The sequence below is a fragment of the Choloepus didactylus genome, chromosome 11, assembly GCF_015220235.1.
Source record: "Choloepus didactylus isolate mChoDid1 chromosome 11, mChoDid1.pri, whole genome shotgun sequence".
Classification (NCBI taxonomy): Eukaryota; Metazoa; Chordata; class Mammalia; order Pilosa; family Megalonychidae; genus Choloepus; species Choloepus didactylus.
This window is the reverse complement of record NC_051317.1, coordinates 82,310,283-82,337,836: the sequence shown is the minus strand read 5'-3', so window position 1 is coordinate 82,337,836 and position 27,554 is coordinate 82,310,283. Positions and strand designations below refer to the sequence as shown.

Below are 27,554 nucleotides of genomic sequence, written 5' to 3'. Positions count from 1 at the left end.
ACACACACGTATATGTACATACACATTTTTTTTCCTTCTCAATTTCTTTAAAAAATACTACACATGGTTAGCAAGAATGTGGAGAAATTAAATTGGAGAAATTCATGCAATGCATGGATTTGTAGGAATGTAAAATAGTACAATCATTTTGGAAATCAAGCAGTTTCTTAAAAAGTTAAACATATACTAACCATACAAAACAGCCATTCCACTTCCAAATATCTATACAAGAGAAATAAAAATACATCCACACAGACTGATATACTAAAGTAATTGAAGCATTATTCAAAATCACAAAAACACTGCAATCTAAATATCCAGCTGGTGAATGGATAAAGAAAATGGTATAACAATACAATGAAAAAAGAAAGAAGTACTGATACATTGCCACAATGTATATGAATCTCAAAAAAATGTTATATTAAAATGTGAAAGAAGCCAGATTCAAAAGACTACTTTTTGTATAATTCAATTTCTATGTTATATTTTCTTAAAAGACAAATAGAAACAAAACAAATTGGGGATTACATAGAACTGGAGGTAGGAGTAGGGACTGAATACAAATAGGCATGAGAGAACATTTTGCGGTGATATGTTTTTAAACTGGATTACAGTTGTTCAACTATGTTACAAATTTTACTAAAAATCAAACTACACTTACAATAGGTAAATTATAGCATAAAGAATTTTTTTTTTTTAAAAAAAGGTTTCCTCAAAAGCTCTCCCATATACTAAAAAAAAGCAGTTCAAGAACATTATGGAAAAAAGGCTGCTTTTTATAATAGCAATCAAAGATAAAACTGATTCATCAAGGAATGAGCAGAACCAAGATTTAAAAAAAACTTTACAACTCTAGTAAAAGTTTCGAAAAGATGAATCCAGCTACTATACAGAAAGCTTCGTGTCATAACAGAAAGATACCAATTCACCCCTAAACTTAAGTACAAATTCAACGTGCCCTCATCAAAATACAAAAAAAGTTACTACCGTCTGAATTTGACAATGTGAATTGTAGTTCATCTGCAAATACAAACATGGGAATGGCCATTCTTTAAAAATGTGAAAAATTAAGAGTAAAGAGAGGGTTCAAGCCATACTTAATAATAAAAAGAATCATAAAAATAATGTAACTAAAAGTTTAGCTCAAAGGAATAAAAAAATCAATAAAGAATAAGAGTTCAAAAAACCAGACCCAAATATAGCTAGGAATTGAGAATAGGTCCAGAATTCCTTACCTGAGACCCTTTAGGCCAGATAAGTTTGAATTTCAAAATTTTACAGATTTTACAAATGTTATCTGGTAAAAACACCTCATAATTAAACATGTCCCTTTTTACAATGAAATATTAATATTCTACATCAAGTGGGGTATTTTAAAAGCGAAAAAAAGGATAGTGTGCAAAATCTCACATTAGTTCATGTCAACATCTAATGTGAAATGAATCATGAAAACACTCCCTTTTCAATGCTTTCTGGATTTTGGCATGCAATTAAGGGTGGGGTAAAAAAAGTGATCACTAAGCACTGGGGTTGTAAAGTTGTTGTGGTTTAGAGAGGGAAGGCTCTGGAATCAGATTACCAAACTTCAAAATCCTGATACCACCATAAGCTAAATAAACAGCTTTCACAAGCAAATAAATCTCCCTGATGTTTAGTTTCTCCTTTTTTTTTTCTGTAAGTCAAAGTATCTAGGTTTCTCTTGAGAGCTGTTGGAGGAGTTAATGAAATAATCATGTTGACAAACTTATTAGCACAGCACTTGGTACACTGAAGTGAACACCTCACTATATATTAGTAAATTATCACCATTATTATTAACTGGTTCCCATTCTAAAGCAAAATTAACTTACACCAAAATAAATTCCTGGCAAAACAGACATTTCAAATGAGAAGTGAAATCATGAAAGTATTAAAAGAAAATTGCCTTATATAACCTTGAAATAAACAGGGTCTCAAAATTCATCTAAGGAAAAACTATGATATACACGTAATATATTTACATAAAAACCTAAAACTTGGATAGTGAATTTTATAAACTGAAATTTTATATTATAAAAGCCTGATAATTAAAAAGCATAAAATGCCAGATTAAAAACAGTAAATAAAAAGCAAAAGGAAGAAAATAAGAATAGAAATTAATTTAAAAAAAGAAAGTAACGTATAACTGAGAAGGATAAGAAATGCAAAACCTGGTCTTCTGAAAAAACTAATAAAAATGATCAAAACTGGCAAGAACAGCCAAACCAAGAATTCACACAAACACACATTAGGAATAAAAAAAGAAACACAACTAAAGCTATAGCACAGAAATTTTTTTAATCAATGAAAGAATATTTTGCATCTATGCTTGTGTGTATTTTTAAACTCACCAAAAGCAATTAAATTAAAAAAAAAAAAAAAAAAACAACAACAACAAAACGAGTCAAGAAACAGAAAACCTAATTCAACCCACAAACATTTAAGAAAATCTACATCAGGGCTTTCTTACAGAAATTTCTGCCATGATGGAACGATCTATACCTGCTCTATGCAATACAGGCAGTGGGACACGTTGTTATTAAGCATTTGAAATGAGAGTTGTACAACTAAGGAAATGAAATTTTTATTTAATTAATTTTAATTAACTCAAATATGCACATATGGCAAGTAGCTACTGTAGTAGACAGCAAAAATCTGTATCTTCTCCAAATAAATTGACCAATACTATTAAACATTTCAAGAACAGATAATCCCAACCAGGCATAACGTGGTACAGGAAATAAGAACAGAGTATTTCCCAAATAACTTTATGAGGCCAGCAAACCTGGTACCAAAAACCAGGTAAGAACAGCATGAGAAAGAAATTCAAAAGTCACTCACTGATGACGGATGTAAAAATTCTAAACAAAATATTAGCAAACCAAATACAATTTGACAAAGTGACACTTATCCAAGGAATGGAACATTATTAGAAAATCTAATGATTTATTCATATAAATAGATTAAGTTTTACTGAAGTACATAAGCTTTACAAAATACATTTGTATCTGTTTTGTAATTAATACCTTGAACAGTCCCTCACTCAACACTTTCTGAATTAGAGGAAAAAAAATATGATCATCTCAGCACATTCTGTAAAGCATTTGATAAAGTTCCATAACCTCTCATGATTTAAAAAAAAAAAAAAAAATTAGCAAATTAGGATGGAGAAGGGACTTTAATCTCACAGGATACCAAAATCCTCTAAGAAATAATGGCAAAGAATCAAGGGTGAATACCTTAACAGGCAAGATGTCCATAACCACAAATTCTATTTACCACATGAGTCCTAGTTGTGGGGAAAGGTAGTCCGCAATGGATCCCAAGAGTCTCTGCGCATTCTTGCTGGGTATGTCAACAACACAAGGCTCTGACCATCCTCTGCCCAGGCCATTTCCCTGGATTGTGTTTGTGTTGTAACTACTGCTACACACCAATATCACACCTGGGCCCCTCTATATCAGAAACCCCAAAGGTACTGGAGAGCATGAAGGACAGTAACAACATCATGCTTCTTTACTGTGCCATGCGCAGTAAAGTTCTTTGTCTTTGACCCAGGAATCTAATGTCTTCAGTCAGTATCCATGAAACCAAAATAGACTAGCTTGTTAGCTTGCAAGCAAAATTCCAGACCCTTCACAAACTCGGACATGTAGCCAGCAAAGTGAATATGAATAAGAAATACAAAGAATGGGATTGAAAAGGAGAACAGAAAACTGGCATTATTTGTGAACAGTAAGACTGACTATATAAAAAAAATCCAGACACTACAAACAGAACTAATAAGAATTCATCAAAATTGCTAAATACAAAACTAACTCAAAATGTTGCAGTTTTTAAAAATAGCATTTAAAACAGCAACAAGTACTTAAAGTACTCGAATACATCTAATGAAATACATGTAAGACTTTGAAAAAACTATATTTACAGACATTAAAGATGACTTAAACATATGCATGTACGTATACGTACATATGTGTATGAGTATGTATGCATGTGCATAATCTTGCAAACCATTAAGAAAAGACAAGCAACACAAAAGAAAAACTAAACAAAGGATATGAACAGGCAGATCACTGAAATGTAAATCCAATATCCAAGACTCAGTGAAAATACATTTCACAACCTAAGATTGGCAAAAAAAAACTATTATGACAATCTGACAATGTTTTGGCAAAATAAAAAAGAGAATAGTTATACACAACACTGAAGAGTATAACTCAGTTTAACCACATGGGAGACGAATTTGGCCATGTCTAATCAAGTCCCAGCAATTTTACTTCCAGCTTAGCTTTACTATTTCAAGTGAGGTCTGCAGACCAGAAAGAATTAGCATCATTTTGAAATGTGTTCAAAATGCAGAATCTGGGGCCCCAACTGAGAGCAACTGAATCTGCATTTTAACAAAACCCCCAGGTTATTTTCGTATCCATTAAAGTTTGAGAAACACTGGCCTAGAAAAATTCTTGAACATGTGTGCAGGGAGACATTACAAAAATACTCAATGCAGTACTCTCTACTTAGCCAAAAGTTATAAGCAACCTAAACCTAAATGGATTAATAAAATGTGATATATAGACACAAAATGAAATACTACTCAGAGTAAGATAATTATATCTACCAATATCAACATGGAAAAAAATCTCAGATATAAGACACAGGCATAAGATGCAGGCATTTTATGATAATTATTTATGTAAATTTTAAAAACATGTAAATACTATTTATTGATATTCATATATGTAGTAATAAAAGAATATGCATGGAGAATATTTCTGGGGAAATGAAGATGGGAAAAGGGGTATGAAGTAGGTAAATAGTGGGCTTCACTATACTTCAGTGTGAAATGTTTCATACCCAAGAAATACAAAGCATATATGGCAAAATGTTAAGATATGACTAGGCTGGGTGTTAAGTGTTTACTATTCCCTATATTTCTTGGTATGCTTGACTATTTCAGTCTTCTTTTTTCAAAGAATATACAACAAGCTGAAGGAAAATATTTGCAATACATATGACAAATCTCTCAATATTAAAAGACCTATTACAAATCACTAAGAAATAATTACACAGATAAACAGTTCCTAAAAAGAGCAGTTCATAACATAAATACATGCTAAGCCTTAATTAAACAATTCAAATAAAAACAACGAAATACCATTTTTCATCTGATTTCACAAAAACTTTAAGAAAATAATACAAAAACATCCAGTATTCCAAAATCTGGCAATTTTCATGGGATTGTAAATTGGAACAACCGTTTTGGAAAGTAACCAGAACTTACACCAAAATGTACAATTTCTCTGATCTAACAAAATTCTACTGCTGGGAATTTTATCCTATAAATATATATTCAAAAGATGCCTGGACACTCCTGCAGCTTAGTCCAGTAAGAGGTAACTAATTAAATAATCCATGTAGCTACATTCAATGAAAGATTACACAGCCACTAAAAAGAGGTAGTATCCTATGTACTGACATTCAAAGGTATCAGAAATGTCATTCTTGAACAAAAAGAAAAAAAACAGCAATTTCATTTGTTCATCTAACCAAGGATAAAAGCCATCCTGGTTGTACACCAATGCTCATAGCAGCCTTGTTAACAGTAGCCAAAAAAGTGAAAGCAGCCCAAGTATCTGTCAACAGATTAATGGATAAATGAAATGTGGTATATACATAAGGCAGAATGTTATTCACCCATAAAAAGGAATGAGTTCTGAAGATGCTAAAACATGAAGTAAATGGGGAGTTAATGCTTAATGATGTGGGGGGCAGGGGGTGCAGTCCTAGCGAGGTCTGCCGTCTTTTCCTGAGACCCACAAACACATCCTGTGCTCAGGACCAGGTGTGTTATCCTGGCAAGATAAAACACAATCTCCTAGTAGATAAGGAGAATGCCCATACATTTCCTTCCCCTATTGCCCCAAGCATATGTAAACATTCACCAGAGACAGTGTGACTCTGGTGGGCATATTTTACAACATCCAGCTCACACCCTGGTGGTGTGTATCTGCCTCTGGCAGGGAAGCAGGGTTCCTCCACTGCGGCAGCACATGGACACGAGAGAGGTGTGTTGCTATACACTGGTCACGGATTGAGACCCAGTGGCTATGGGGAACCAACATCCACTAGTGAAGCCGACCTCGTTGTCTCCTCTATGTGAGGTAAAATGTGTTTTCATCAAATCCTGTATAAGAAGTGCTTTTGCTGGTGACCCTGACACCTGTATTGGAATGAACTTGTATCTCCTTAGGTGTCTCTCCTTCTGATTGGCAAATAGGTACAAAGTTTCTGTTGGGCAATGGAAAAGTTATGGTAATAGATGGTGGTGATGGTGGCACAATACTGTGAAAGTAACTGATACCAATTAATTGTAAACATATAAGTGGTTAAAATGAGAAATTTTGTGCCATACATTTGTTACCACAAGAAAAAAAACTTTAAGTGCATTCTGGCATTTCACTTCGGAAAATCAGTGTGCCCCTAACAATCAAGAAAAGTAAAGTATTCAAATGGATGAGTTTTAAAGTCAGGCACACACAGGTTCCTAGACCAACTCTAGTTACTTAATCTTTCAACCTCAGTTCCCTCAATCTTTAAAATGGAGAGAAAACAAGAGTATCTACCAGAAGATTTTTGTTAGGCTTCATATTAAGTGCTTTAGACTGTGACTTATACGTAGAAATGACTACACTGTGTAAAATTTACTTCTTACTATGGGTCTCAATCAAAACAATTCAAGTCACTGCCCTAAGCCAATGGCATATAATCAACCACATGCAGTTTAAAATTTTACCACATGATGGAGCTAAAACTCTACACACCTCAGAAAACCATACTAAAGTGCAGTTCTGAAAATATTTTTATTCTTAATTCAAATCCTCACATCATCCTTTCAAACAAACTGAACTTCCAATAAGTTGAAATAGAGAACCTAACAGTAATTTAAGGTCTGTTCCATTTTTTCCAGACAAGATTAAAGGGCAGACACTCTCTACCACTCTTTGCTCCTGAGAAGATGGCAAGGCTGCCGCCCAAGCTCGTGCTGTTTGTATGTTTGTGTAACATCTGTCAACCATCTACTGCAGAAGCAGTTTTCAGAAAACATGCAACTCATCAAAATATTTCATATAATTGGAGGATAAACAGTGCCGCAATATCCACTTACGAGATGGGAAAACCCTCCTGATTATCAAGGGCAAAACTGCATGAAGAAACATAATATTCCTATGAATCATGTTGCCCAGCAGGTTACCAAAGACTTTTGATTATATACTATGCATGGACAAAAGCAATCTGAGAGAGACGAATAGAAAAGGTATGAAATAAAAAACTGCAGCGCGAAAACTGAACTACTTGGGAGCTATGATCCACAAAACAACTTATTAAAGGTACCTGTTATGGGAACGACTCTGACTTTGAGTCTGTGTACCAGCAGTATTATGTGCTGCAAAGCATTTCTGAGGAAGTCACAATAAAGCTACATCCATTCACTGCTGAAGGCCAACAATGATTAACATCCTTACAGTGATGTTCTAGGTTTTTCAATCAGTTTGTTAAAAGTGTAATGTTTCAGAGCTCATAGCCACAACTTTTACAATTGACTTACTGTTTTTATCTTAAAAATAACTGTAGACGGAAATCATTATTGTGTTTGGCAGAAGAATTAATAAAAATTTTTGATTCAGAAGTTTATGGGGTACATTTATGTTCTTAAACATACTGGACCACTTATCTTGCCCCAATTACAAAAATAGTGGGAAAAAAAAATAGAACCATAAGATATAATGTTTTGTGTGTTTTGTAACAATCATTTCTTTCCCATACTTAACCTTAAGATACTAATCCAGTGATGGATAGATTCTAATATGCTTAATTACGATCTTAGTAAGTAATTAAAACATCACTTTCAGGCCCAAGTCAGTATCTGAGCCCACTGAGATTCTTAAATAATCTACCTCTTTATTAAGTCAATATGTATAATTTGATGGACAAACATCCTCTATTCACCTAAACTACCTCTCTTTTTACCCCAGGGCTTTTTATTGAATTAGATATCCCTAGATACAGGAATTCACAACCTTGACTGGAAGTATTTTGATTCACACATACCCAGAGTGCACACTTGTATGTTAGAAGGATAGGAAAGAGAATGATTTATGGAATAAATCTTTAGCATTATTCTTAATTTTTATCTAGTTTATTTCATGAGGAAGTCAGCTTTTCGTTCCCATTTGGACCACCTTGTCTCTGAAAATTTATATTCAGAAAGGACACCATATGCTGTTTTATCTTATGCTCACTTTCACAAATACGTCTGTTTTATATGCACATATAACCCAAATGTCAAATATTACATATTGGCTTAGATGGGAAAAAAATAGTTGAAAAGACTGGAAACCAAAGAATTCTGTACTGTTCAAGTCCCTAAATAATACGTTAAGTGTTCTTTTATTACTGTTTCATTTACAGGAGAATACAGGTAATTTCTGTGTACTCTGAGATAACTGTAATTTTAAATTCATTTGGATATATATCAGAAAAGGTTGTTTTCAAAATAAAGTGGGGAGTATAAAAATACAGTCTGATGTCTACCTGCTTTTTTACTAACAAATGAAAAAGCATTAAAAGTCAATACCTTTATTTTCCTTTTCAAATGATCTGTGATGTTACATGAGCATATTTATCTTCACTCGGTGTTAGGAAATAAAATGATGAAAATGAGCACACTGCTTCCACATACAATGTGTCTAATTTGTAAAAGTTAGAGATTACTGTAGTGAGAATGTGCTATATTCTGTGTACTTGCCTATTACCCTTGTTAGTGGAGTATGATAATTTCCTCATTTGATTCCAGCTTCCCTCTCTTCAGACTTACACATGGTGCCTCTCAAGTTATGCCCCTACATAGCACAGCTAGGTTACTGATTGTATTAATCTGTTAAACTTCTGCATAAAGTGATCTGAAATCCTAAGAAAACTTAAAAAATGACGATACTCATCCAAAGGCCAAAAAAATATTAAGAATTTTAAAAGAATAAATGATGCGAAACGTCAAAAAAAAAAAAAAAAAAAGTTAATGGGCAGGCAATGATAAAAATAAGCAAAAGACTCAAGCAGAGAACAAGATCACATATTATAATCTGTGAATACTGATTGTGAGAGGTGAAAGGATAAGAAAGAGGATATAAAAAAGGCATCACTAAAAGGTGTACAGGTGTGTGTGAAAACCAGTTTGGGTAAAGGTTTGAGAAAACAGTTAATTTTCAAATACTGCTCGTTAAGAGCCCAAACCGATAATTTTCTGAAAGTAATTTAGACTTCTCTGATTAGGCAACCAGAGTAAAATTAAAATCATCAACATCCTATCAGATCAATCATGAGTCAGGTTCTAAAATGTAGTAAGGATTTCACCACACATAACAACACACACCAATCTTTATCTCAAATTAATATCTGAGGGAAGAAAAGAATAATTTACATTTGTTAACATTCTGTAACCAACTTTGCAGATGCTAGTAATTTTCACCGATCTGCTGTAAGTTAGCAGAGAAAATCCCTAAATATGAAAACAAGCTTTGTACTTAGTTCAGAGAAAATTAACAAAACAGAAAAAAGAAATAAAGGGAGAGGCAGGAAACCCACATCCAACAAGGCTCTGAAGTAGGTCTAGAAAAAAAAAAATGAACGCATTAAAAGGATAGATGGGAGCAAACAGAAAAGAAAAAAAGGCGCAAATTCCAGGCCTACAAGTGAAGGGAAAAGGGGCAAACAGAACTAAGTAGTGATCTCAGCAGTATTCATTACAAGTCTCCATTCCCTAACAACTTGGAATCCCTTGTTACGGTCTATTAAATGAAATGCTTAAGTCATTTTACAGTATTCCAAAATGAGTCCTACAGAAAGAGCACAAATGGGAGATACATACTAGATTCTAGTCTAGACTCACATTAATCAGCTATGTGAAAACCTAATCAATTAACCTTCCAGACACTCCATCTGCAAAATAAGAAGTTAAGTTTAAATGATCACTAAGAGCAATCTTCAAATTCTAAAATTCTAATGTCTAGGAGAATTTTGTCACTTCCATGCAGTTTTTTTTCAACATATTATAGGGTAAATTTATTATGGTCTGACAGGTGTTTGTCAGAGAGCAAATTCCAAATTATGAAATTGTTCCCATAAGGGCTGTTTTATAATAAATGGTATTTTAAGAACTGCTTGTACTCCTAGAGGAATGAATGCCTCAACATGGTAGAGCTTGATTAATAAGATGATCACAATCTCACTTATTCCTTTGCCACTATGCAAATAATAAAGTGGACAGTTTTCTACATTTTATCATCTCTAAAATCAGAACTGCTTCTAAAATTGAAACACACTAACTTAACTGGCAATGCTTTTCTTTCTTCAGTAGTGGTACCCAAAAGAGGGCCACTTACAGTAAATGATTTCCATTAAAGTAATTTTAAGCATAGAGATGTCCGAATGAACGCTGTGTGGTCTCTTCTACTCAACAAACATGTATAGAGCACAAAGTATTGTAGAAAACAAAGTAGTTATTAGAATCGATCACTGCTTTGACAGGACTTATAGTCTAGAAAAGAAGTCAAAACACCTAAGAAAAATTACTGTCTACCTAAAACGAACATAGCTTGACTGAACCCAAAGTATAAATTATAAGAATCTCAAAAGTGCTAACAAAAGATAAATTGTTATTTCTGATAAAGATAATTGAGAATTAACTTTTTTTGGAAGTAAAGAATTGAATTCTTAATTATATGGGCTCCTTCTATCCTAATTTCTACTGTGATTTCCTCATTACAGGCAAATATTTAAACAGTAACATCTATTTATTCATGATTGTTTTTATTCATGATTGTTTTATGTATCTGTAAACTATGACAGACAATCCAGGAAAAGCCCATCAACATTTCCCTATACTAACAAGGTATGTGACCAAAAATACTGTGATGTATGACTTTTATTTAACCAAAAAATACTACTACTGGTGACTCCCTGCTGTACAATCAGACTTATTATTTGTTTGGTGGCATATACTCTAAGCTCAAAACTCCATTCATAGCACTCTCCTTGGAAAACTTCCCTCTTAGCACATCTTGAAAGTGGCTACAATTTCAATGCCTTCCAACAGTCTTGGATATTTGTAAATACATTTGAACACACTATTCTCTTTTCATTTTTAAGGAAAAGGAACATTTATTATGTTAGTGAGCCCTTAACATGTAACAATGTTGGAAAGTTCACATCATTCCCCAAGTTTAATAATGTGCCATTGAAAATCTTATTTATGTGAAATAAAAGCCTTCTGGTTACTTGGAAAAACTTCAAAAACCTCCACTTTAAAAAGAAAAGATTATTCTATAAGAAAAAAGAAAAGTGACCTATCAGAAGGGAAGTTATAAAAAAAGATGAGGTGCAGAAGCAATGTTCAAAGTATCTGACTGGCTTGAACAAAAATTTGTGGAACTTTAATTACAACAAAACACATTTTTGAAAGTAAATGGTTTAGTATGTTCATAGCATACTGAAAAATGACTTTGTAACTAATAAAACAAAAAATTATGAGATTAGTAAAATGGTAATATAAAAAGTACTCCTCCGCAATATTAACCCTCTGTGTTTTAACTACATTTGCATAGAACATGCGAAAGAGAGGAAGACAGAAAGACAAAAAAGAAAGAGATGCAGGAAAGAGTACCTTTGTTGATGATGGTGGAGTAGGAAAATTAAGCCAGGCTGGAGCAAAGTCATGCTGCGCCATTTAGGTCCAGTCTCTCCGACTCAGTGAAACAAGGCTTCAACACCTCATGGCAAGTCCCTGTCATATAAAAATGGAAGGAATTAGACCTGTAGCTCTGGCCAAAATTATTTTCTTATGCTTCTCCCCTAAATTACAATGATCTTACTACTGTAAGATTCCATATATAATGAAATTCTAGAAAAAGAACACTATAATGATAGAAAGCAGATCAGAGGTTGCCAAGGTGTGGGGGAAGGGGAATGACTGTTAAGGGGCAGGAGAGAACTTTGGGGATAACGGAAATGTTCTATTATTTTGATTGTGGTGATAGTTGTACAATAGTACATAATTGTCAAAACTCATCAAATTGTACACTTGTAACAACTGGTGAATTTTACTATGAGTAAATTTACTATACCTCAATAAAGCTTCTTTTCAAATATTACAATGGCCTTATCACAAGTAGGTCAGACAAAGTGTCTCCTGATGTGATGCAAAAGGAAATACACGGTACCACCTATGCTATACACCCCTCCCCATCAAATCTGTAATCTATTCTAGCAACCAATTTGTAAGAAATACAAGATAGAGGAACAAGATGAAGGACATCTAAGGGAGGTAACCTGCCAAATACAGATCATGGGATGTTCTACAGGTCAAATGATATGGTTTCTTCGACAAATAAGTGGCTTAGACAAATAAGGCAAATACAATGCACAACCCTTATATGGTTCCTTACTTAACAACCTAATTATAAAGAAAATTATGAAAAAAATCAGGGAAATTTAAAAATGAATCCGATATTAAATGACATTAAGGAATTACTAATTATTGTACGTGTGATGGTGGTCATATTTTAAAAGAAAGACATACGGAAGTCTTTACAGCTGAACTAATACATGTGGGATTTGTTTTAAAATAAACCAGCAAATCCTGGGTCGGGTTAGTAGATGAAACAAAGTTGTTCATATGTTTGTAAATGTTGAAGCTATATGTCAGTACTTGGAGGTTTATAATACTATTCTCTCTACTTGTAAGTATGCTTGAAAATTCCTATAAGGTATTATTAAATTGTAATCATTACAATGGTATCTTAAATATTTTAGAAACTACTATTCTTAAACATTCTAAACTTAATTTGGGGGGAGCTTATCTCAATTTTATCAATATAAGTTTGAAGCTAATAGTCCAATCTAACCAGCAAATTCATATAATTTCTTTAAGTGAGGCAGAGATCAGCTAAGTAACTGTATACTCATTCTTATATACAGCATATGCTATTAGTCAAAATCGCAAAAATCAAATTTGCTTTACATCAAAATATCTAAGTTTAATAACAACACATCTTGTAATTACATAACAAATTTCAATGAAATTTTTTAAATGATTAAAATGATTACTACTATTTTACCTTACACTTTCACAATTTTTCAATCAAATGAAAGTTCTAAGGCAGGATTTTTAGAAGTCATATCAATATCATGAAATACTAAAAAAGGACTCTCAAGATACTAAATAAATACACTTTTTAAGTTCTACTATCCTAAATAACCCTGGTCTATGAAAATAAAATTTAAGGTTGCTCAAATACAAGAAATAAATACAACTTGTTAATTCACAATTGAAGTAAAAATGTTTAAATGCTAAATGCTCACATGGGCTTCATGCAGAAAAACCCTTGTACCATTTGAAAAACCTGAAACAAATTCCAATAAAGCACCTGCAAAACATGAACACAAAGTTTTAAGAGTGTACCTAATCAAAATAATCTACATAACAGCAATTCAGGCATTCTGAGTTCTCTCTCTATTGCCAATTTGCATTATACTTCAAAGTCTTATGAAATAAAAACAAAAATTAAAATGTCTTAAGAATTTATAAAGGATTTTTTTACACTATATCTCATGATATTAAAGATAAACATTAAACAGTGTTTCTGTGATTTGTACTTTTCCAACAACTTTTGGCTAGAAACACTTATAGTGCCAATAATAACTCAATGGGAATAAAAAAACTTTTTTATAGCAATGGAGTTTTACAAAATTTGCAATGAAACTCCAAAGAATCTAAAATAATCAGTAATTTAAAAGTTTACCATTTGAGTCTCATTCAAGGCAATGGTTAAGGGAAAGTTATCTACTAAAAGTTCAAAACAATGGTCAAATGAAGTTAGCTACTAAAAGGTATTCCTTGAAAGCAAACAACTAAAATCACCTATTCACTTCTGCCATGTCTTTATGAATTTTAAGTTAAATCTAGTTCTTAAAGAATACAATATAAATAGCTAATGGCAGAAATTAATTCATGTTCTAAAAAAGATACAGAGCAATACCAGTTAACATCATGGCACTTGCAGAGCAGGTGTGTAAAGGCAAATTAAAGTTTCAAAAACTCTACCCTACTCATTCTATTTTAATCAACTACATCTTGGTAATATCTGATTTACATTCCCTCTTCCTTCCCCATTTGAAAGACACTAACTAAAAATGTTTTTCTCCTGTACACCTATATCAACTGTTGCACACAGGAGAGACTTTCACAAAAACTAGCAAATAAGTAGTCCCCAGTAGCCAGGATTACAGTTTACAGAAATCTTCTATCAGGCTCTTAACTCTTCTTGAAAAGTACCTGTGGACATAGAGAACTTAGATTTTTAAATACCACTTGTATAAAAATATGGATTTCTAAGTCAAACACTACTGGATTCAAATCTTTGCTTATCCATTTACTAGGATGGATGACCTTGGTAAGTAAATACCAGTCTCAGTTTATTTTCCTCATTCAAATTGGTATACTAATTCTTAATTTGCAAAATTCTGCCTGAAAACTGTTAATAAAGCCACAAAATGATAACTGATCTTTACTGATAGACTATCTACCTACTGCCCTTGAATCAGGTTAAACTTTTCAAATACTAAGCAAAACAACGAACATTCCTTGATTAAGGTAGCAAGAACTAGAAAAGACAACTATTCAAATTCATCCCTAGTTCTCTTTTTGGTAAAACTTGTGGAATAATACCCCATTCAACATAAGTCTAGTTAAACAGATAATAGATTTTAGTAAAATATTGGGTATTCTTCTCTCTCTTCCCAATTCAGGCCTAAAGACCTTATGTGAGGCAGATAAAAGGAGCCACAGGGCCCTGACTAGTGGTTAGAGCCAGAGTAAGGATGAGACAGTATCCACACATGTGGCTGGCCAAGCGCAGATGTCAGAGCCAAAGCAGGATGAGGAAGGTTTTCAAATAGAGGGACAGCTTGCATGGGACACTGAAGCCCATGAGGAGTAAAGAGGGCATCCACGTGGGGAGAAAAAGGGGAGTCAGAACCCAAGCAGGGAGAAGGGGAGGTCCCTGTTGGGGACAGTGGCAGCAACAGAAGGCAAGTTATATACAAAGGAAGTGAGCAAATAAGTATATTTAGAATAATGAAACCATTTCATACTGTCAAACAAGAGAGCTACTAATGACAGGAAGAGAGAAAACTAGAATGAATCCTGTGGCACTGTACTGTATGAATTAAGATCATATATTAAGCATATTAAGCATCAAGGGATAAGTATGTATGTAATATATGTATTAGATACATTTCCCCCAATCCTGTACATGATAGGACGTGAAAACAGTGACACCTCAATAACAACAAACATCTTAACACCCTGGCTTCTAAAGACCACTTCCCAATAAAAGAAACCACACTTCTTGGAGAAATAGTCAATTCCAGAGCTAGAGCAAGATCACAAAATAAGTCTGGATTATTTTTCTTGTGCCAAAAAGTAAGAAATCACTCAAATAATGATGGGGACATGTTAAAGGAACAAGACAACTTAAAAAGATTCTCAATGGCTAAATTTGTAATAACTGAAGCATTAAAATTAACTAATGAGAAAAGACATTACAGACAGAGAAAATGATGGAGCAGGAAGGCATTTTCAAGGGTATGGTCCTCCAGAGAAACACCAAGAAACTGAATAAAGACTGTCATAATCAACTTTGTCAGACCTCTGAAAAACAGATATAGGTTTAGAACACAAGTTAACACATGAATCAAGAAAAAGGCAACTTAAAAACAAAAAGAAAGTTTTGCAGCAATTTTATGTGCCAATGCCCTGCCTTTAAACCACCTCAGGTTTAATTTTGAATACTTTACAACCCAGGTCCCCCCCAGAAAAGCAACTCATCACATACATGGGATCCCCTATTTTAAACATATTTAAAATGCTGAAAGAAAAGCACTGTCAAACCAAGAAAACCATATCCAGCAAAGATGAAGAAGAGTAGTGACATCATCAACATGGGGATGTAAGACATCTACGGAAAAGCTCTTCTCAGAGATTCAGCAAAAAATCGGACAAATCTCACTTGCTCAAAACTCTACAGAAAGGCACTTGCTAAAACCTCTGGAGGAAGGTAAAGACTGGAGAAGGATCCCACAAATGCTGAATCTAAGAAAGAGATAAATATCAGGTGGTAAACTTCCTTTCTGGACTGTCAGGTCCTCTCCCCTCTCCGTCAGCTCAGTCCCACACACCCTGGGAAGTGCCCAGAGACAGTGGCCAGAATCCCCCCAACTGCCACCAGGGACACAGACTATAAAATCTCTCATAGAAAAGAGACAGATCCCTATCTATATCCAGACACAGAGACTAAAGTCCACAGGGACCCACGGCAGAATTCAACTGTTGGGGAGTGCAAAATACAAAAGAGCACCAAGGAGGAGTTTCCAAAATGGAGGATTAGGGAGGGAATGGCAGAACCTACCAATTTCCCAAAACCAGCAAGCAGCCAGGCAGAAACTGTCCAAATCAACTGGTTGGAGACCAGAGGGACATGGGAGGATATTTCAACACCCAGTTCAGAGCAGTTCAAAAGGACTGAGAAAATGGGGTCAGAGACTGCAGCTCTTGGCACCCATCCCCCACCCTTCAGGCAAACAGCAGAGGGTGGCCTCCAAGTATACCTCAAGGAAAGAGGGGGACAGACTCCAATACTGAGTCAGATACTGGATGGGGAAGTGAGATCCCCAGTTTCAGCTCTGCCCAGTCAAACACGGACAGGCGCCACAAGTTAAACAGCTTCTGAGAACAAATAGGAAAACAAAGAATGCCATCTGCTGGGCAGACGGAAAGTACAGGGAATAAAAGCAGGGCTACAGTTCTGCACGAGTAATCAAGTCCGTTCTGGCTGAGAAGTACTAATGACCGAACTGGCAAAGCAGTGCCCTAATACAAACACAGGCAACAACTAAATCCCAGGTAAAAGAGAGAAACCAACCTTCAGAACAGACCCATCAAGATAATCACATGACCAGATCTGAGCTAAAAAATCACAAGACATATTAAAACACAGGAAGAAATGGCCCGGTTAGAGAAACAGAAAGTGGGAGGAGAGACAGAATGTGGAACAAAGATGTGCAAAATTTCCTGAACCAATTCAAAGAAATGAAGGAAAATATGCATATAGAGATAAAGTATATCAAGAATATTAACAAGACACTGAAAGGAAAGAGAAGAATTTGAAAGAATACACAGGAAAATAACAGGCATTATGAAAATGAAAAACACTACAATTTTAAAACACACTAAAGACATACAACACCAGATTTGAAGATATAGAAGAAAGGTCAGTGAGCTAGAAGAACAAGCAAATACAAGCAAACAAAAGAACAAAGGAGAAAAAGATGGAAAATCAGAGCAGGGGCTCAAGGAAATTACTGACAACACAAAATGCACTACCATATACATCACAGGTGACCCAGAAAAAGAAGAGAAGGTAAAAGGGCCACAAAGAATATTTGAGGAAATAATGATAATAATTCCCCCAACCCATATAAAAGACATAATTATGCAAATAAAACAAACCCAATAGACTCCAAACAGGATAAATATGAACAGAATCATTCCAAGACACATTAATCAGGCTGTCAAATACCAGAGAGAGGGAGAAAATTCTGAAAGCAGCAAGAGAAAAGCAATTCACCACATGCAAGGAAAGCCAAATAAGACTAAGTGCTGATTTCTCATCAGATACCATGGAGAAGAGAAGGCAGTGATATGATATATTTAAAATACTGAAAGAGAAAAAGTGCCAGCCAAGAATTCTCTATCCAGCAAAGTTGTCCTTTAAAAATGAAGTTGTTCAAAATATTCACAAATAAACAGAAGCTGAGAAACTTGGTTAAGAAACCAGCCCTAAAAGAACTACTAAAGGGATTCTGCTGGCTAAAAACAAGACAGGAGAAGCCTGGAGGAGGGTACAGAAATGAAGAGTAGTAGTAAGAGTAACTACAAAGGATAAAGAGATGAAAAAATAGATCTGACAAATAAAACGCCAAAAGGTAAAATATTTAAAGTACTACCTGTACAATAACAACACTGGTTGTTAACAGATTAAATTTATAAGAAAAATATGATCCATATATATGCTGTTTACAAGAGACATATTTTGAACCCAAAGATACACAGAGGTTAAAAGTGAAAGGATAGAGGAGGTGGGGCAAGATGGCAGACTGGTGAGCTGTATGTTTTAGTTACTCCTCCAGGAAAGTAGGTAGAAAGCCAGGAACTGCGTGGACTGGACACCACAGAGCAATCTGACTTTGGTCATACTTCATACAACACTCATGAAAACGTGGAACTGCTGAGATCAGCGAAATCTGTAAGTTTTTGCGGCCAGGGGACCTGCGCCCCTCCCTGCCAGGCTCAGTCCCGTGGGAGGAGGGGCTGTCAGCTCCGGGAAGGAGAAGGGAGAACTGCAGTGGCAGCCCTTATCAGAAACTCATTCTACCGATCCAAACTCCAACCATAGATAGACTGACACCAGACAGCAGAGACTCTGAGAGCAGCCAGCCCAGCAGAGAGGAGACAGGCATAGAAAAAAAAACAACACGAAAAACTCCAAAATAAAAGCAGAGGATTTTTGGAGTTCTGGTGAACATAGAAAGGGGAAGGGCCCTAAGGCGCATATGCAAATCCCGAAGAAAAGCTGATCTCTCTGCCCTGTGGACCTTTCCTTAATGGCCCTGGTTGCTTTGTCTCTTAGCATTTCAATAACCCATTAGATCTCTGAGGAGGGCCCTTTTTTTTTTTATTTTAATCCTTTTTTTTTTTTCTAAAACAATTACTCTAAGAAGCCCAATACAGAAAGCTTCAAAGACTTGCAATTTGGGCAGGTCAAGTCAAGAGCAGAACTAGGAGAGCTCTGAGACAAAACACAATAATCCAGTGGCTGAGAAAATTCACTAAACACCACAACTTCCCAAGAAAAGGGGGCTGTCTGCTCACAGCCATCATCCTGGTGGACAGGAAACACTCCTGCCCATCGCCAGCCCCATAGCCCAGAGCTGCCCCACACAACCCAGTGTGACGGAAGTGCTTCAAATAACAGGCACACACCACAAAACTGAGTGTGGACATTAGCCTTCCCTGCAACCTCAGCTGATTGTCCCAGAGTTGGGAAGGTGGAGCAGTGTGAATTAACAAAGCCCCATTCAGCCATCATTTCAGCAGACTGGGAGCCTCCCTACACAGCCCAGCAGCCCAGAACTGCCCTGGGGGTACGGCACTCACCTGTGACATAGCACAGTCATCCCTCAACAGAGGACCCGGGGTGCACGGCCTGGAAGAGGGGCCCACTTGCAAGTCTCAGGAGCCATACGCCAATACCAAGGACTTGTGGGTCAGTGGCAGAGACAAACTGTGGCAGGACTGAACTGAAGGATTAGACTATTGCAGCAGCTTTAAAACTCTAGGATCACCAGGGAGATTTGATTGTTAGAGCCACCCCTCCCTCCCTGACTGCCCAGAAACACGCCCCATATACAGGGCAGGCAACACCAACTACACACGCAAGCTTGGTACACCAATTGGACCCCACAAGACTCACTCCCCCCACTCACCAAAAAGGCTAAGCAGGGGAGAACTGGCTTGTGGAGAACAGGTGGCTCGTGGACGCCACCTGCTGGTTAGTTAGAGAAAGTGTACTCCACGAAGCTGTAGATCTGATAAATTAGAGATAAGGACTTCAACTGGTCTACAAACCCTAAAAGAACCCTATCAAGTTCAGCAAATGCCACGAGGCCAAAAACAACAGAAAATTATAAAGCATATGAAAAAAACCAGACGATATGGATAACCCAAGCCCAAGCACCCAAATCAAAAGACCAGAAGAGACACAGCACCTAGAGCAGCTACTCAAAGAACTAAAGATGAACAATGAGACCATAGTACGGGATATGAAGGAAATCAAGAAGACCCTAGAAGAGCATAAAGAAGACATTGCAAGACTAAATAAAAAAATGGATGATCTTATGGAAATTAAAGAAGCTGTTGACCAAATTAAAAAGATTCTGGACACTCATAGTACAAGACTAGAGGAAGTTGAACAACGAATCAGTGACCTGGAAGATGACAGAATGGAAAATGAAAGCATAAAAGAAAGAATGGGGAAAAAAATTGAAAAACTCGAAATGGACCTCAGGGATATGATAGATAATATGAAACGTCCAAATATAAGACTCATTGGTGTCCCAGAAGGGGAAGAAAAGGGTAAAGGTCTAGGAAGAGTATTCAAAGAAATTGTTGGGGAAAACTTCCCAAATCTTCTAAACAACATAAATACACAAATCATAAATGCTCAGCGAACTCCAAATAGAATAAATCCAAAAAAAACCCACTCCGAGACATATACTGATCACACTGTCAAACATAGAAGAGAAGGAGCAAGTTCTGAAAGCAGCAAGAGAAAAGCAATTCACCACATACAAAGGAAACAGCATAAGACTAAGTAGTGACTACTCAGCAGCCACCATGGAGGCAAGAAGGCAGTGGCACGATATATTTAAAATTCTGAGTGAGAGGAATTTACAGCCAAGAATACTTTATCCAGCAAAGCTCTCCTTCAAATTTGAGGGAGAGCTTAAATTTTTCACAGACAAAGAAATGCTGAGAGAATTTGCTAACAAGAGACCTGCCCTACTGGAGATACTAAAGGGAGCCCTACAGACAGAGAAACAAAGACAGGACAGAGAGACTTGGAGAAAGGTTCAGTACTAAAGAGATTCGGTATGGGTACAATAAAGGATATTAATAGAGAGAGGGAAAAATATGGCAAACATAATCCAAAGGATAAGATGGCCGATTCAAGAAATGCCTTCACGGTTTTAACGTTGAATGTAAATGGATTAAACTCCCCAATTAAAAGATATAGATTCGCAGAATGGATCAAAAAAAATGAACCATCAATATGTTGCATACAAGAGACTCATCTTAGACACAGGGACACAAAGAAACTGAAAGTGAAAGGATGGAAAAAAATATTTCATGCAAGCTACAGCCAAAAGAAAGCAGGTGTAGCAATATTAATCTCAGATAAAATAGACTTCAAATGCAGGGATGTTTTGAGAGACAAAGAAGGCCACTACATACTAATAAAAGGGGCAATTCAGCAAGAAGAAATAACAATCGTAAACGTCTATGCACCCAATCAAGGTGCCACAAAATACATGAGAGAAACATTGGCAAAACTAAAGGAAGCAATTGATGTTTCCACAATAATTGTGGGAGACTTCAACACATCACTCTCTCCTATAGATAGATCAACCAGACAGAAGACCAATAAGGAAATTGAAAACCTAAACAATCTGATAAATGAATTAGATTTAACAGACATCTACAGGACATTACATCCCAAATCACCAGGATACACATACTTTTCTAGTGCTCACGGAACTTTCTCCAGAATAGATCATATGCTGGGACATAAAACAAGCCTCAATAAATTTAAAAAGATTGAAATTATTCAAAGCACATTCTCTGACCACAATGGAATACAATTAGAAGTCAATAACCATCAGAGACTTAGAAAATTCACAAATACCTGGAGGTTAAACAACACACTCCTAAACAATCAGTGGGTTAAAGAAGAAATAGCAAGAGAAATTGCTAAATATATAGAGACGAATGAAAATGAGAACACAACATACCAAAACCTATGGGATGCAGCAAAAGCAGTGCTAAGGGGGAAATTTATAGCACTAAACGCATATATTAAAAAGGAAGAAAGAGCCAAAATCAAAGAACTAATGGATCAACTGAAGAAGCTAGAAAATGAACAGCAAACCAATCCTAAACCAAGTACAAGAAAAGAAATAACAAGGATTAAAGCAGAAATAAATGACATAGAGAACAAAAAAACAACAGAAAGGATAAATATCACCAAAAGTTGGTTCTTTGAGAAGATCAACAAGATTGACAAGCCCCTAGCTAGACTGACAAAATCAAAAAGAGAGAAGACCCATATAAACAAAATAATGAATGAAAAAGGTGACATAACTGCAGATCCTGAAGAAATTAAAAAAATTATAAGAGGATATTATGAACAACTGTATGGCAACAAACTGGATAATGTAGAAGAAATGGACAATTTCCTGGAAACATATGAACAACCTAGACTGACCAGAGAAGAAATAGAAGACCTCAACCAACCCATCACAAGCAAAGAGATCCAATCAGTCATCAAAAATCTTCCCACAAATAAATGCCCAGGGCCAGATGGCTTCACAGGGGAATTCTACCAAACTTTCCAGAAAGAACTGACACCAATCTTACTCAAACTCTTTCAAAACATTGAAAAAATGGAACACTACCTAACTCATTTTATGAAGCTAACATCAATCTAATACCAAAACCAGGCAAAGATGCTACAAAAAAGGAAAACTACCGGCCAATCTCTCTAATGAATACAGATGCAAAAATCCTCAACAAAATACTTGCAAATCGAATCCAAAGACACATTAAAAAAATCATACACCATGACCAAGTGGGGTTCATTCCAGGCATGCAAGGATGGTTCAACATAAGAAAAACAATCAATGTATTACAACACATTAAAAACTCGAAAGGGAAAAATCAATTGATCATCTCAATAGATGCTGAAAAAGCATTTGACAAAATCCAACATCCCTTTTTGATAAAAACACTTCAAAAGGTAGGAATTGAAGGAAACTTCCTCAACATGATAAAGAGCATATATGAAAAACCCACAGCCAGCATAGTACTCAATGGTGAGAGACTGAAAGCCTTCCCTCTAAGATCAGGAACAAGACAAGGATGCCCGCTGTCACCACTGTTATTCAACATTGTGCTGGAAGTGCTAGCCAGGGCAATCTGGCAAGACAAAGAAATAAAAGGCATCCAAATTGGAAAAGAAGAAGTAAAACTGTCATTGTTTGCAGATGATATGATCTTATATCTAGAAAACCGTGAGAAATCAACGATACACCTACTAGAGCTAATAAACAAATTTAGCAAAGTAGCGGGATACAAGATTAATGCACATAAGTCAGTAATGTTTCTATATGCTAGAAATGAACAAACTGATTAAGATGTCAATTCTACCCAAACTCATCTACAGATTCAATGCAATCCCAATCAAAATTCCAACAACCTACTTTGCAGACTTGGAAAAGCTAGTTATCAAATTTATTTGGAAAGGGAAGATGCCTCGAATTGCTAAAGACACTCTAAAAAAGAAAAACGAAGTGGGAGGACTTACACTCCCTGACTTTGAAGCTTATTATAAAGCCACAGTTGCCAAAACAGCATGGTACTGGCACAAAGATAGACATATAGATCAATGGAATCAAATTGAGAATTCAGAGATAGACCCTCAGATCTATGGCCGACTGATCTTTGATAAGGCCACCAAAGTCACCGAACTGAGCCATAATGGTCTTTTCAACAAATGGGGCTGGGAGAGTTGGATATCCATATCCAAAAGAATGAAAGAGGACCCCTACCTCACCCCCTACACAAAAATTAACTCAAAATGGACCAAAGATCTCAATATAAAAGAAAGTACCATAAAACTCCTAGAAGATAATGTAGGAAAACATCTTCAAGACCTTGTATTAGGAGGCCACTTCCTAGACTTTACACCCAAAGCACAAGCAACAAAAGAGAAAATAGATAAATGGGAACTCCTCAAGCTTAGAAGTTTCTGCACCTCAAAGGAATTTCTCAAAAAGGTAGAGAGGCAGCCAACTCAATGGGAAAAAATTTTTGGAAACCATGTATCTGACAAAAGACTGATATCTTGCATATACAAAGAAATCCTACAACTCAATGACAATAGTACAGACAGCCCAATTATAAAATGGGCAAAAGATATGAAAAGACAGTTCTCTGAAGAGGAAATACAAATGGCCAAGAAACACATGAAAAAATGTTCAGCTTCACTAGCTATTAGAGAGATGCAAATTAAGACCACAATGAGATACCATCTAACACCGGTTAGAATGGCTGCCATTAAACAAACAGGAAACTACAAATGCTGGAGGGGATGTGGAGAAATTGGAACTCTTATTCATTGTTGGTGGGAATGTATAATGGTTCAGCCACTCTGGAAGTCAGTCTGGCAGTTCCTTAGAAAACTAGATATAGAGCTACCATTCGATCCAGCGATTGCACTTCTCGGTATATACCCGGAAGATCGGAAAGCAGTGACACGAACAGATATCTGCACGCCAATGTTCATAGCAGCATTATTCACAATTGCCAAGAGATGGAAACAACCCAAATGTCCTTGAACAGATGAGTGGATAAATAAAATGTGGTATATACACACGATGGAATACTACGCGGCAGTAAGAAGGAACGATCTGGTGAAACATATAACAACATGGATGAACCTTGAAGACATAATGCTGAGCGAAATAAGCCAGGCACAAAAAGAGAAATATTATATGCTACCACTAATGTGAACTTTGAAAAATGTAAAACAAATGGTTTATAATGTAGAATGTAGGGGAACTAGCAGTAGAGAGCAATTAAGGAAGGGGGAACAATAATCCAAGAAGAACAGATAAGCTATTTAACGTTCTGGGGATGCCCAGGAATGACTATGGTCTGTTAATTTCTGATGGATGTAGTAGGAACAAGTTCACTCAAATGTTGCTATATTAGGTAACTTTCTTGGGGTAAAGTAGGAACATGTTGGAAGTTAAGCAGTTATCTTAGGTTAGTTGTCTTTTTCTTACTCCCTTGTTATGGTCTCTTTAAAATGTTCTTTTATTGTATGTTTGTTTTCTTTTTAACTTTTTTTTCATACAGTTGATTTAAAAAAGAAGGGAAAGATAAAAAAAAAAAAAAAAAAAAACAAGGAAAAAAAAAAGATGCAGTGCCCCCTTGAGGAGCCTGTGGAGAATGCAGGGGTATTCGCCTACCCCACCTCCATGGTTGCTAACATGACCACAGACATAGGGGACTGGTGGTTTGATGGGTAGAGCCCTCTACCATAAGTTTTACCCTTGGGAAGACGGTTGCTGCAAAGGAGAGGCTAGGCCTCCCTGTATTTGTGCCTAAGAGTCTCCTCCTGAATGCCTCTTTGTTGCTCAGATGTGGCCCTCTCTCTCTGGCTAAGCCAACTTGAAAGGTGAAATCACTGCCCTCCCCCCTACGTGGGATCAGACACCCAGGGAAGTGAATCTCCCTGGCAACGTGGAATATGACTCCCGGGGAGGAATGTAGACCCGGCATCGTGGGATGGAGAACATCTTCTTGACCAAAAGGGGGATGTGAAAGGAAATGAAATAAGCTTCAGTGGCAGAGAGATTCCAAAACGAGCCGAGAGATCACTCTGGTGGGCACTCTTACGCACACTTTAGACAACCTTTTTTAGGTTCTAAAGAATTGGGGTAGCTGGTGGTGGATACCTGAAACTATTAAACTACAACCCAGAACCCATGAATCTCGAAGACAGTTGTATAAAAATGTAGCTTATGAGGGGTGACAGTGGGATTGGGAATGCCATAAGGACCAAACTCCACTTTGTCTAGTTTATGGATGGATGTGTAGAAAAGTAGGGGAAGCAAACAAAGAGACAAAGGTACCTAGTGTTCTTTTTTACTTCAATTGCTCTTTTCACTCTAATTATTATTCTTGTTATTTTTGTGTGTGTGCTAATGAAGGTGTCAGGGATTGATTTAGGTGATGAATGTACAACTATGTAATGGTACTGTAAACAATCGAAAGTACAATTTGTTTTGTATGACTGCGTGGTATGTGAATATATCTCAATAAAATGATGATTAAAAAAAAAAAAAAAAAAGAAGGGAAAGTTAAAAAAAAAAAAAAAAAAAAAACAAGGAAAAAAAAAAGATGCAGTGCCCCCTTGAGGAGCCTGTGGAGAATGCAGGGGTATTCGCCTACCCCACCTCCATGGTTGTTAACATGACCACAGACACAGGGGACTGGTGGTTTGATGGGTTGAGCCCTCTACCACAGGTTTTACCCTTGGGAAGACGGTTGCTGCAAAGGAGTGGCTAGGCCTCCCTATGGTTGTGCCCAAGAGCCTCCTCCCGAATGCCTCTTTGTTGCTCAGATGTGGCCCTGTCTCTCTAGCTAAGCCAACTTGAAAGGTGAAATCACTGCCCTCCCCCCTATGTGGGATCAGACACCCAGGGGAGTGAATCTCCCTGGCAACGTGGAATATGACTCCCGGGGAGCAATGTAGACCTGGCATCGTGGAACGGAGAACATCTTCTTGACCAAAATGGGGATGTGAAAGGAAATGAAATAAGCTTCAGTGGCAGAGAGAATCCAAAAGGAGCCGAGAGGTCACTCTGGTGGGCACTCTTATGCACACTTTAGACAACCCTTTTTAGGTTCTAAAGAATTGGGGTAGCTGGTGGTGGATACCTGAAACTATCAAACTACAACCCAGAACCCATGAATCTCGAAGACAGTTGTATAAAAATGCAGCTTATGAGGGGTGACAAGGGGATTGGGAAAGCCATAAGGACCACACTCCACTTTGTCTAGTTTATGGATGGATGAGTAGAAAAATAGGGGAAAGAAACAAACAGACAACGGTACCCAGTGTTCTTTTTTACTTCAATTGCTCTTTTTCACTCTAATTATTATTCTTGTTATTCTTGTGTGGGTGCTAATGAAGGTGTCAGGGATTGATTTGGGTGATGAATGTACAACTATGTAATGGTACTGTGAACAATCGAAAGTACGATTTGTTTTGTATGACTGCGTGGTATATGAATATATCTCAATAAAATGAAGATTAAAAAAAAAAAAAAAAAAAAAAAAAGACATAATGCTGAGCAAAATAAGCCAGGCACAAAAAGAGACATATTGTATGTTACCACTAATGTGAATTCTGTGAAAAATGTACAATGTTTTATACTGTAGAATGTAGGGGACCTAGAGATACCAATTAGTGGAGGGGGAATGATAATCTAATAAGAACAGATAAACTATGGATGGTAATCTCAAGGTTATGGGAATGCTCAGGAATGATTATGGTTTGTAAACTTTCTTGGATATAGTAAGATCATGTTGGAAGCAATAGAGTTATTTTAGGTTTTTTTTTTCTCTTATTCCTTTGTTTTCTTAGGGGTTATTAATTTTCTTGGGGTATGGTAGGAACATGTTGGAAGCAATGTAGTTATTTTAGATTATTTGTTTTTCTTACTCCTCTGTTTGGACATGGTTTATTAATTTTCTTGGGGTATGGTAGGAACATATTGGAAGCAAAGTAGTTATTTTAGGTTATTTGTTTTCCTTAATCCATTGCTTTGTTTGAAATGTTGTGGGGTTTTTTTGGTTGTTGTTTGCCTGTTTGTTTTTAATTTTTTGATAAACAAAGTTAAAAAATTGAAAAAAATTCAGTAGAAAAATGGGAGTAAAAACTAAATGACAAATAGGGTGGGATGGGGGGATGGTTTGGGTATTCTCTTTTCACTTTTATTTTTTATTCTTA

The 27,554-nt window shown here is 36.1% G+C and overlaps 1 protein-coding gene across 4 annotated transcripts in view; it reads right to left on the bottom strand.

Moving 5' to 3' along the window:
- GPBP1 (GC-rich promoter binding protein 1) overlaps positions 1-27,554 on the bottom strand; it is a 122,744-nt gene that overhangs the window by 58,165 nt on the left and 37,025 nt on the right. For 3 of the 4 annotated variants that reach the window (XM_037798765.1, XM_037798763.1, XM_037798766.1), the window contains exon 3: positions 11,741-11,860. In XM_037798765.1, the coding sequence (XP_037654693.1) occupies positions 11,741-11,803 (63 nt within the window). In that variant the 5' untranslated portion in view covers positions 11,804-11,860. Of the gene's footprint in view, positions 1-11,740; positions 11,861-13,437; positions 13,457-27,554 lie in introns of those variants that run through there. The other variant, XM_037798764.1, reaches the window with a different exon arrangement.